At 43.4% G+C, this 12500-nt stretch overlaps 1 protein-coding gene across 7 annotated transcripts in view; it reads right to left on the bottom strand.

Annotated features, from left to right (window-relative positions):
* The window catches only part of LOC142487267 (triple functional domain protein), a 419339-nt gene that overhangs the window by 69426 nt on the left and 337413 nt on the right, over positions 1 to 12500 (bottom strand). For all 7 annotated transcript variants that reach the window (XM_075586263.1, XM_075586256.1, XM_075586257.1 and 4 more), the window contains exons 29-30: positions 11397 to 11508; positions 10823 to 11013 (exon numbers count right to left, since the gene is read on the bottom strand). In XM_075586263.1, the coding sequence (XP_075442378.1) occupies positions 10823 to 11013; positions 11397 to 11508 (303 nt within the window). The remainder of the gene's footprint in view (positions 1 to 10822; positions 11014 to 11396; positions 11509 to 12500) is intronic.

The raw sequence follows: 12500 nt of genomic DNA, 5'->3' as shown, positions 1-12500 counted from the left end.
CTATGTCCTAGAGCCAGCTTATAACAGGCCTTATTTACACGACATATCACGTATTTAGAAGTCTCATATATACCATGTAGTATCTATGATCTCGAAGCAGGACATGGAACCAACATGATGCACACACCAACACCCTAAAGTGAACAAGTGAAAATAACAATACATGGGCACATATGGAAATAACACATAAGGACATAATGCAGAAATATTATGAAATGAACATTGACACAAAAAGACACATAATTACAGGACAAGAAATGATTCCTCAGCAAAACGAAGTGTCATAGTCCTGACTTCTTTTATAGGAAACATCCCAATGAAAAATCTTCGTTTAGGCCAAAAGGGGCCACAGTTTTTAATTCAAAGATGTGCCTCGCTTCGCTTTGTGCTTGCGCTATATATATACATTCTGCACATTGAGCTGCTTGGGCATGTTCGCGCATGCGCGAACCGCCATTATAGATAAACTATGCACTATGCGGGCCACCGTAGTTGGGCTAACTATGCATTAGGTTGAGAGGCAATATGGTGATGCGTTTCAGCAGCGTGTTGCGGGTCACGACACAGAGAGATAGGATGAGTCCGCGCATGTGCGATTATGCCTGGTCAGACCATTGAGGCCACCGTAGTTTCAAGGGAGGTTTGTGTAAATCCAAGATGGCGATGCGTTCCAGCTGATGTATGCGTGTCACAGCGGCGCGGTTTCGCGGGCAATGTTGCGCCTACACGGGTGAGTTTGATTTAATTTTGATTTGTTTGGGTATATAAGGTGGTGGATTAGCATTCACTTATTGCACGTCCCTGAGGAAGGTCACGTTGAGTGTACCGAAACGTTGGAGGTGGTGCCATGTTACTTTGATTACATCTGCATTGGAATCACTAAGACTGTGTGCTGTCTCGTTTTTTCCGGACTCCAATCTGGTAAATTCTATTTTTACATGTGCATATGGGGCAAGCATCAGCATCTTATCTATGTTTACAGTGTGCCAACTGAGATGATTTTTTCATGTGTAACTATATGAGTTGGGCACCTGCCAGCAAAAGGATACCAAGTACCCTATGAGGGGTTAAAATTGTGTGGCCCACGGCGTTTTTGGCCAATTCCGTGGATGCTTTATTTCTAAGAGGCTTATCATAATTGAATGTTGATTTTATCCACGTAAGGAAAAAACATGGAGGAATTTGCAGACACGTTTGGGGTTTTTTCGGCCATCTCTGAGTCAGCTAGTTTTAGCGAGGCAGAGATTTCCAGCATCCGCTATACGGAGTCCTTTGAATCAGTTTTGGGACCAGAAAGAGCGAGTGACGTGTACAATGACCTGATTAAATTAAAAAAGAGGGAAGTTGATTACTATCTGCACGGTGTGACGTTGTCGCATTATCACAAAGAAAAATTGCTACCCCGTGGGTTCAGAATAAAAAACCAGCCCACTATAGGGAGAACTGATCCAGAGTTCTGTAAGAGATGGATTGCAATTTTTTTTTTTCCAACTTTCAATTTTTATTGGAAAGTACAAATACAACCAATTTCTCACAGCCCGTTGTTGCATTTCCATTTTTGTCAAACCACATATAATGACCACATTTAGACTTGACTACTTAAGACAATACAAACAAGACCAGACTGACGTGACATGAAGACAGGGATAGAGGGGGGGAGGGAGGATGTAGTGGGTGGGGGGAGGTGGTCTATGTCCAGGTTCTGGAGCGGATGTGGAGGCTTGTTGTCTGCTGATTTCTCGGCCCGCGCTACGAATTTTAGTTTTGACTAGCTTTACGTAGGTTCTTTTATCTTTCTCACTCCCAGTCTCCCTTTGGCTATGGCTAACGGGATGTCCGTTGGCTGTGCGTCACTATGTCTTTTTGTCTAATCTGTCCTTAAAGGAGAACGCATTTGGTTTAGTTAATGCAGGATTGAGGAGGCGTCCACTCCTGGGATTTTTTCTTGGGATAACCATGGGTCCCAAACTTTTAGAAAATTTGTGCCGGAGTCATTAACTAAACTCGTTAATTGTTCCATCCGGCAAACATGCCAAATTCTGTTTCTGATCTTAGGGATAATGGGTGTCTCCTGCTGTTTCCATAATGCTGCGATCTCACATCTCGTGGCAGTGGCAAAATGCGCGATCAATTTATGCGACGCATTTGAAAGACCCTTGATCCGTCTGCCCAGGAGGAACAGCCACGGGTCCAGGGGGATCTCCAAATCGAGAATCCGCTGAATCCAATCTCTGATTTGTTCCCAAATAGGGGCCACTTTAATGCAAGACCACAGCATATGTCGGAGATCTGCTGCCTCTCCGCACTGTTTAGGGCAGAGAGGAGAGTAGCCTTTTACGATGGATTGCAATTTTAAACAAATGTGCATTTGATTTGGTCATTCTTGTAATTGATCAATCAAGCAAGGAAATCATCAAGATTAAAAAAGAGATTGATACCATTTACACCAAACATGGAACAACTTTAGAGACAGACACCTCCACGAATTGGACGGACAAAATACAGTCCTCCATAGACACATACAGAAACAATCTTATTAAATATAAGAGAGAGAAACTCAAGATTGTTGAATCAGATTACAAAGATCGTAAGGTATACAGATGGTTGCTGGGGCTAAGTGATCTACCCACAGGTGCGCAAGGTCAACAGAGGGGCCAGTCCCGCCGAAGACGAGGGGGATACAGAAAGCCTGGGTACAACACCAGCGATACGGACTTCTCTGACGCCGCGGACACATTCAGTGATACCATGTCTGCAGAACCTTCTTCTTTTTTAGGACAAGGCCCGGATGGGAGAGCCAAACCGCCTATAGGAGCCGGAGATGCCGGAGGAAAATCAGGCGAGGAGGCCGAAAGACGAAGATATCCGGAGCGCTACCCAAACAGGGGGAGAGGTCCAAAACAGCAGCCCAGGAAACGGTAATTTTTAATCTTTCCAAATATACCCTCTCGTCAGCGGAGTTAAATGTTTTACATAAAGGTCTTGGCTTTGTGCCAACATATAAGCAAGACCCGTTTAAGTGGGAAGTGGACCTCTTTAAATTGAATAGACACCTCAAACTTAAGGACTTCTTTTCAAAATCAGAAGCTAACCTATCACCTGAATATGCGAGATCCCATTTCAGGCCACGCAGTATGTTTGATCCACAGGTGTCTAATCCCAGTATTGCAACATTTATGAACCTTTTAGCAAAGCCACAAGAAGCAAGATTAAGACACAAAAGACAAGCTTCTTCAATATGACGAATGAAGAAAGATTGGCGGTAAAATCTTTGAGAAATAACAAGAACATCATCATTCGGGCCGCTGATAAAGGCGGCGGAATCGTCATTTTGGACTACCTCTATTATAGAGAAGAAGTGTTGCGCCAACTGGGAGACACTGAGACGTACAAACAATTGGGTAAGGATCCTACTGCGGCGTACAAAGGGGAAATTGATGCCATAATTCAAATGGGTATATCTAATGGATGGATCTCGGAGGACACTGGTGGTTTCCTTATGCAACAGCATCCAAAAATACCTGTCATGTACACGATCCCTAAGATTCACAAATCTACCACACACCCACCAGGTCGACCTATTATCTCGGCTCGGACATCACTATGCCATCCGATTTCACAATATGTTGACTTTTATCTACAACCGCTGGTGGCGGGTATGGCCACGTTTGTCAAAGACACTACCAACTTCATGGAGCATATTAACGATCTAGCATTTAATCCAGCTGGGTGCATATTGGCTACCCTCGACGTAGCAAGCCTCTATACGAATATTCCGCATGAAGAGGGGTTGGAGGCTATCAGGAGAAAGTTGATAACAAATACTTTGCAGACTGGACCACCGTCTGAATTTTTACTACTCCTGATAGAAGTCATCCTAAACAAAAATTTCTTTAGGTTTGAAAATGCATACTATCTCCAGCTCAGTGGGACAGCCATGGGCTCAAACATGGCTCCATCATATGCGAACCTTTACATGGACATGTATGAGCAAACCCACATCTTATGCGATGCGCCCAATGCACACTACATCAGAAAGTTTTTACGCTACATTGATGATATTTTTATTATTTGGAGTGGCTCTTCTGTGGAATTACAGGACTTTGTTAACCGTCTTAACGATATTCCATCAAAGATACGTTTTACGCTGTGTTACAGTGATCTAGAAATTCCATTCTTGGACACGATGGTATACAAAGCTGGCGACAAATTGGCCACAAGGCTGTACCAGAAAGACACTGACAAAAATACATTGCTTTATGCCACAAGCCACCATCCGGCCCCGTTGAAAAAGGGGCTTCCGTATTCACAACTTCTACGGGTGAAACGAATCACCAGTGATCACAATGAGTTGGAACCTGCACTTATCAACATGGCTAGCAGGTTCCTAGAGCGAGGCTATAGTCCGGTCGACGTCAAAGATGCACTAGATCGTGTGATTAGAGGGGAGAACTCAGATCGTACCAACATCGAACTGGGCGATCAATCAAAAAGTTCAAGATTTAATGTCATAAGCACATTTAGCACTGCGTCCCCATGCATACAACGTGGCATTAGAGATAATTGGCATGTACTAACCAATGATGATAAAATAGGAAAATTCTTCCGTGAACCCCCCTTGTTTTGTTTTCGTCGTGGTCCGTCAGTTGGGGACATGATCACGCAAGCAGATCCTGCTGACAAATATAGCAAGGACAAAACTTGGTTAACCCAAAAACCTGGGGCCTACAGGTGCAAGGGTTGCACGAATTGCAAATATATGCAGGTGGGATCTTTCTACTGTCATCCACATAATGGGACTAAAATCAAGATTCACCAACATCTGAATTGTGAATCAAAATTTGTTATATATTTGATTAAATGTCCATGTGGGTTACTTTACATTGGGAAGACAGTGCGTATGCTTAAAGAACGTATAGCTATCCATCGTTCAACAATTCGTAAAGCATTATCTGCAGACGCCAAGGATTTAGAGTTTAAATGCCTCCCTGTTGCCAAACATTTTAGGGATTTGAAACATTCATTGGCAACATTCAGATGCATGCCTATTTCACAGGTCAAAGTGCTCACACGAGGGGGTGATAGAAATAGATTGCTATTGCAAAGCGAAGCGAGGCACATCTTTGAATTAAAAACTGTGGCCCCTTTTGGCCTAAACGAAGATTTTTCATTGGGATGTTTCCTATAAAAGAAGTCAGGACTATGACACTTCGTTTTGCTGAGGAATCATTTCTTGTCCTGTAATTATGTGTCTTTTTGTGTCAATGTTCATTTCATAATATTTCTGCATTATGTCCTTATGTGTTATTTCCATATGTGCCCATGTATTGTTATTTTCACTTGTTCACTTTAGGGTGTTGGTGTGTGCATCATGTTGGTTCCATGTCCTGCTTCGAGATCATAGATACTACATGGTATATATGAGACTTCTAAATACGTGATATGTCGTGTAAATAAGGCCTGTTATAAGCTGGCTCTAGGACATAGTCAAAGGATCACAGTATGAATGGTGATTCCGGATAGACATGTGTATAAACTAGATGTTGTCTCATTGGGCATATATATTAAAAGCCCATTGGTCACTCTATTTAGGAAGAAATATGTGTGACCAAACATGGTATCTGGTTTTCGATTTTAGACTAATTTTAGTCATTGTAGTAATAGTATTTATTATAGTGGGACATGGATAACAATATATTGTACAGTGATGCACACATCATATCACATGTTTGTTGTTTAATATATTGGTTTTTGTATGGTTGCTGTGAGCGTTTTGCGTCCTTATGCTGGAGCGGGTCCCTCTGTAAATAAGATCAAGCATATATTTCAACACATGCAAATCTGCTTTAATGCGATCACATTTTATAGCCCCCCCACATGGCTCTATCGGCTAGGTGCCTTGCTTTATGAAGTTCTGGCATTTGTAATTATAGATCCTCAATCAGATCTGTAAGGGCACATCCTCATATGGGTGCTGTTATGCACATAATAGGGTTAGCTCTTGAGTAACACTATGCTTGCGCTATATATATACATTCTGCACATTGAGCTGCTTGGGCATGTTCGCGCATGCGCGAACCGCCATTATAGATAAACTATGCACTATGCGGGCCACCGTAGTTGGGCTAACTATGCATTAGGTTGAGAGGCAATATGGTGATGCGTTTCAGCAGCGTGTTGCGGGTCACGACACAGAGAGATAGGATGAGTCCGCGCATGTGCGATTATGCCTGGTCAGACCATTGAGGCCACCGTAGTTTCAAGGGAGGTTTGTGTAAATCCAAGATGGCGATGCGTTCCAGCTGATGTATGCGTGTCACAGCGGCGCGGTTTCGCGGGCAATGTTGCGCCTACACGGGTGAGTTTGATTTAATTTTGATTTGTTTGGGTATATAAGGTGGTGGATTAGCATTCACTTATTGCACGTCCCTGAGGAAGGTCACGTTGAGTGTACCGAAACGTTGGAGGTGGTGCCATGTTACTTTGATTACATCTGCATTGGAATCACTAAGACTGTGTGCTGTCTCGTTTTTTCCGGACTCCAATCTGGTAAATTCTATTTATATATATATATATATATATATATATATATATATATATATATATATATATATATATATATATATATATATCTCGAAACCAGTCTTTTCTTAAATATTCAATAGGGTTTATATTAACTAATTCCATGTCTTTTGAAACAAAATCATGTAGGCATTAGACAAATAATGAGTAATTAAGAGTCATCTGTGTGCAAAAGTAAGTGAAACCCTGGTTTTATCAGCAAAATTAAAGCAGATAATTAGAGTGAGGTGTTTAAATAAATAGGTAGATCTTCAGGGTGAGTTTGGGAGGCCCCACCCTTTATAAAGATCAGAAAATGTGTGATTTTGGTCTTCACCATACAGGTGTGTGGACCTCAGAAAAGCAGTTATTGAAGCTCATCAGTCTAGAAAGGGTTACAAAACCATTTGTAAGGATTTGGGGCTCCACTGTCTGATAGATCAGCGGTGCGCAAACTGGGGGGCGCAAGATTGTTTAGGGGGGGCGCAGGAAGCAGCGGCGATTTTGCCAGGAGCAGAGGGGAAAAAGCCGTCTGCAGCTGCAATTTTTCTTTTGGCCATTAGGTGGCGCTGTGCTGCGCTGTGCTACAGTACACAGCAGCATCTCGTTGCTTCCTGCATCAGCGTGTGACATGGGGAGAGGGGGTGAGTGAGACTGGCACATGGGGGAGTGAGACTGGCACATGGGGGAGTGAGACTGGCACATGGGGGAGTGAGACTGGGACATGGGGGAGTGAGACTGGGACATGGGGAAGTGAGACTGGGACATGGGGGAGTGAGACTGGGACATGGGGGAGTGAGACTGGGACATGGGGGAGTGAGACTGGGACATGGGGGAGTGAGACTGGGACATGGGGGAGTGAGACTGGGACATGGGGGAGTGAGACTGGCACATGGGGGAGTGAGACTGGGACATGGGGGGGAGTGAGACTGGGACATGGGGGGAGTGAGACTGGGACATGGGGGGGAGTGAGACTGGGACATGGGGGAGTGAGACTGGCACATGGGGGAGTGAGACTGGCACATGGGGGAGTGAGACTGGCACATGGGGGAGTGAGACTGGCACATGGGGGAGTGAGACTGGGACATGGGGGAGTGAGACTGGGACATGGGGGAGTGAGACTGGGACATGGGGGAGTGAGACTGGGACATGGGGGGGAGTGAGACTGGGACATGGGGGGAGTGAGACTGGGACATGGGGGGGAGTGAGACTGGCACATGGGGGAGTGAGACTGGCACATGGGGGGGAGTGAGACTGGGACATGGGGGGGAGTGAGACTGGGACATGGGGGGTGAGACTGGGACATGGGGGAGTGAGTGTGAGACTGAGGCATGGGGAGGGTGTGAGTGACATGAGGGGGGTGAGTGTGAGATGGGGAGGGGGGTGAGAGTGAGTGTGACATGGGGAGGGGGGGCTGAAAGAGCTACATGGGGATGGGGATGAGAGAGACATTGGTGGGAGGGAGGGAGACACTGGCAGGAGGGAGAGAGACACACAATGGCTGGAGGGAGAGTGTGAGAGAGACACCGGGTGGAGGGAGAAACAATAGCTGGTTGGAGAGTGCAAGAGAGACACTGGGGGGAGGGAGAGGCAATGGCTGGAAGGAGAGTGAGAGACAATGGAGGGAGGGGGATACTAGGGGGAGGGAGAAAGAGAGAGAGACACACAGGGGGAGGGAAAGAGAGTGGGGGGAGACACTGAGGGGAGGGATAGAGAGGGACTGGAGGGGGAGTGAGAAATACAGGGAGTTGGAGAGACTGGAAGAGGAGTGTGAGACTGGAAGAGGGGAGAGAGTGAGAGACAATGGGGGGGAGGGAGAAAGAGACACACACTGGGGGGAGGGAAAGAGAGTGGGGGGGGAGGGGGAGACACTGAGGGGAGGAATAGAGAGGGACTGGAGGGGGAGTGAGAAATACAGGGAGAGACTGGAAGAGGTTAGAGAGGTCCTGAGGTGTTCTAATGTGGCGGGAAGAGCGAGATTAATAATACAGCAGAAATGGGAACGCTATTAGACAAATATTATAATATTTATTTTTAAGTTATGTAATTTGTGCTATAAATACTTTTTTTGTAGACGCGTGGCGGGGGCGTTACAAAGCTGGTTCGCCCTCAATGGCTGTACCAGCTCACGTGCGCTGACGTCATGTGATTTTGATTACATCAGGCAGGGGGGGCCCGAGAAATTTCATGGATGAAAAGGGGGGCTCGGCATAAAAAGTTTGCTCACCCCTGTGATAGATAGTCTACAAATGAAGACAGTTCAAGACCACAGTCACCCCACCCAGGAGCGGTCGTCCTACAAAATCTCTCCAAGAACAAACCGGCAAATCATCCAGGAAGTCACAGACAACCCCAGAGTAATATCCAAGGATCTGTAGGCCACTCTCGCCCTGGCTGATGTAAGCGTTCATGACTCAACTATCAGAAAATGACTGAACAAGCATGGTGTTCATGGAAGGATAGCCAGGAGGAAACCACTGCTCTTTAAAAAGAACATTGCTGCTCGTCTGAAGTTTGCCAAATAGCGCGTATATGATCCATAACACTTCTGGAACAATATTTTCTAGACAGACTAGTCAAAGGTAGAACTTTTTGGCCTTGATGAGAAACGTTATGTTTGGCAAAAACAAAACACTATGTTTTAACTGAACAACTTCATCCCAACCGTCAAGCATGATGGTGGGAGTGGGAGTTTGGGGCTGCTTTGCTGCCTCAGGACCTGAATGGCTTGCCATCATTTACACCAGGGGCACGCAAACTTTTTTTGCTGCGCCCCCCTTGCCTCTTCTGCTCCGGTGGTGCACCGCCCCCCCCCCCTTACCACGCGCGGCGTCAGGGTCATGCGACGTCACATGACGCCACGTTGCCATGGACACGAGTCTGGCAGAGACAAGGTAATTTTAGAGTTGCGATTCCCGGCATTTAATTTAAATGCCTTGGGGGAAGAGTGTGGGGCCCCTGCAATGCCGCACCCCCCCAGGAAAATCTCCCCCCATTTTGCGCACAGCTGATTTACACAACCATGAATTCTGCATTATATCAGAAGATTCTAGAGCAGAATGTCAGGCCATCCGTCCGTGAGCTGAAGTTGAAGCGAAAGTGGGTCATGCAGCAAGACAATTTTCCTACATATAAAATCAGATCTACAAAAAAGAAGAAACTGCAGAAGAAGAAATTCCGTGTTTAATAATGGCTTAGTCAAAGTCCGGACCTAAACCCCATCAAAATGTTGTGGCAGGACCTGAAGCTAGCTGTCCATGCAAGGAAGCCCTCTATGTCACTGAGTTGAAGCAGTTCTGTAAGGAGGAATGGGCTAAAATTCCTCAAAACCGATGTGAGACTGGACAGCAGGAAACACTAAGTTGAAGTGATTGCTGCTCAAGGGGGTGCCACCAGGTACTGAATCTAAAGGTCCACATACTTATCAGACAGATATTGAATGTTGAATCATTTCTGGATAAGTAAATGTTGAAAACATATCATGTTTTTGTGTTATTTGTTTGATCAGGTTATCTTTATCTATTATTGGGACTTAGATTAAGGTCTAACAACATTTTAGGTTTGAAATATGTGAAATAAGTGAAAATCCTAAGGGGTTCACAAACGTTTTCTCGCCACTGTATATCCCAATATATTTTTATTCTACTTTAAAATGAAGACCTTGAGTAATTAATTATGCTTTCACTTTTTTTTGCAATACTACATTGGAGTTTTACCTTCAGAAAAAGCTCCAAGTACTGTTCATCAGCACAAGAGCTGCATAGAACTGTGAATGCACACAATATTTAAGTGCATCATAAAGTCAACAACATTGCTGTACTGTATATGTCCATATTGCTCCCCCATCTGGCTGCACTTATTAGCACAGAATGTCTACTGCTAACATTATAAATATTATTAGATATATACAGTGCACCAGAAAGTGGCTGAGCTGGACGTGCCAGACCTGAGAAATGTTAGCGTAATAGATGTATGTATAATGTAATACAAGTATAGCGTGCTTTGTCATTTCCTCTGGTGTCACACGTTGGGTTATACAGTACAGCAGCAACATAGCCTTTAAACCCTATGGAAGCTGTGTGATATTCTAAGTTATGTTGTGTTATCTGGGGGGATGTCACATCTTCACATAGGACATCAAAAAATAAACTTTGACTCAACATACATGTGTTTACTTTTTTGGCATGTAAACAGTGCAGACCTGGACATACAGTAAAGTACATGTTGAATACAAAAGACTAAAACATCTCTTGTTACTTACAAATAATTTAGTCTTGTAAATGTACTTGCTCCTTCCACTTGAATCTTTCACCTCTTTGCTGAAAACCAGAGACATCTCAAACAGGAAAAGATGTCTCTCCCTGCCCTTTCGAATCAAAGTTTTAGGGTCCCACACCTGAAAAGACTCCTGCAGAATGAGCTCTCCCTGAGATTCAATATTCTCATCAAAACCTGGAACCAAGAAAAGGATAAATGCAAGATCAGGTAGTGTGAAACCCTGAGGGAAGAAAGGCACACTTAAAAATACAGATCTCTCAATAGTCAATCTATCTAGTCATTATTGTAATGCATGTTAGAAATATGACTGAGAGACCACTGTGCTCATTAAGATCTAACGAAGCACAAGCACCACAATTATAAATAGCACTGCACACACATGAACCCAATTCTTTCCTCTCACTACCAGATACAGGATTGAAGCACTTGTAGCATCTAGTCACCAGTTTGCAGTATTTTCCATCCTGTACCCAATGTTTCAATATGTACCCACTGTTTTTAATTCAAGGAGCATACACTGCAAATGGCAAAAAGTGATGATTGTGTGCAATGTTTACCTTCCAGCATGCTAAGATGCATGGCATCGTTGGCTCTTTTAGGCACACTAAGCATCACCTCCAGTCCATCTTTAATTTCTCCTTTGCCTTCTTCACAGCATGTCAGCAGCTCCTACATAAAATGAATAGGTTCTGTAAATTTGAATCTTCTTACTAAAGACAAACAGGATTGTGGTGCAAGGTAAAACTACAGGGAAGATCCCTCGGGGTTGTTAGTAAGCTGTTACGTGCAACATTTTAACCGACTTTCCAGTTAAATAACTATACACTAAAGAACAAAACAATTTTGATTGGGGTTGCAATCAAGTGCCATGTGTATAATTTCATGGTTGCTTGGGATACATACATATTATGTTTATTCACTTTTGAGGTTAAAAAACAAAACATTCTAATATAAAAAATATTAATGCTACTTTTGATGCCTAATTTTGTTTGAAATTGTTCACACCTATGGATTATAATCCTTTACCGTGTATTAATACTAAATTAAAAGGGAAGTTCAGTGGGTCAAAACAATATTTTTGAACAATATCAGTAATAAGCTTAATTAAAAAAATTGAGTCCCACTTAAAGGAACGGTCTTGCGTCTAAATTTAGCATAGGTTGAACTTGATGAACATACAGTATGTTTTGTCAACCTCATCTACTATGTAACTGTAATTTATTTATATTTTATGAGAAAATAATATGTACTGCATTTTGTTGGGATCACTGGCTTAAAGCACATCAGCTAACTATGTTTATGTCTGTTTGATCAATACTGTATATAATTTCTTTGCAAACCAAAGACAGAAAAGCTAACAATATATCTGAATTTTGAGAACTGAAAGACAATTGGTAAAGGAGGTAAAAACCCTCTAAAGCATTTGTTTACTATGGAAATGTTAAAAACGTAAATATCTAAACATACCTATAATTAGGTGGCTCTTTAAAAATGTTGTACATTTAAAAAATATTAAACATGTCTCTGTCCTTATATCACCTTCGTCCTAGGGGGACTGCCTCTTTAAGTTACTAAGCTTCATCTTACTGTAGTTAGCAATATCTGCATGACTGCATTCAAAACAGAAGCAGCGCTTCATGACAAGGGCAGTCCTCAATATT

Source organism: Ascaphus truei, chromosome 2, assembly GCF_040206685.1.
Source record: "Ascaphus truei isolate aAscTru1 chromosome 2, aAscTru1.hap1, whole genome shotgun sequence".
NCBI classification, from domain to species: Eukaryota; Metazoa; Chordata; class Amphibia; order Anura; family Ascaphidae; genus Ascaphus; species Ascaphus truei.
The sequence above is the reverse complement of the archived record's forward strand: the minus strand, read 5'-3'. Positions and strand labels throughout refer to the sequence as shown.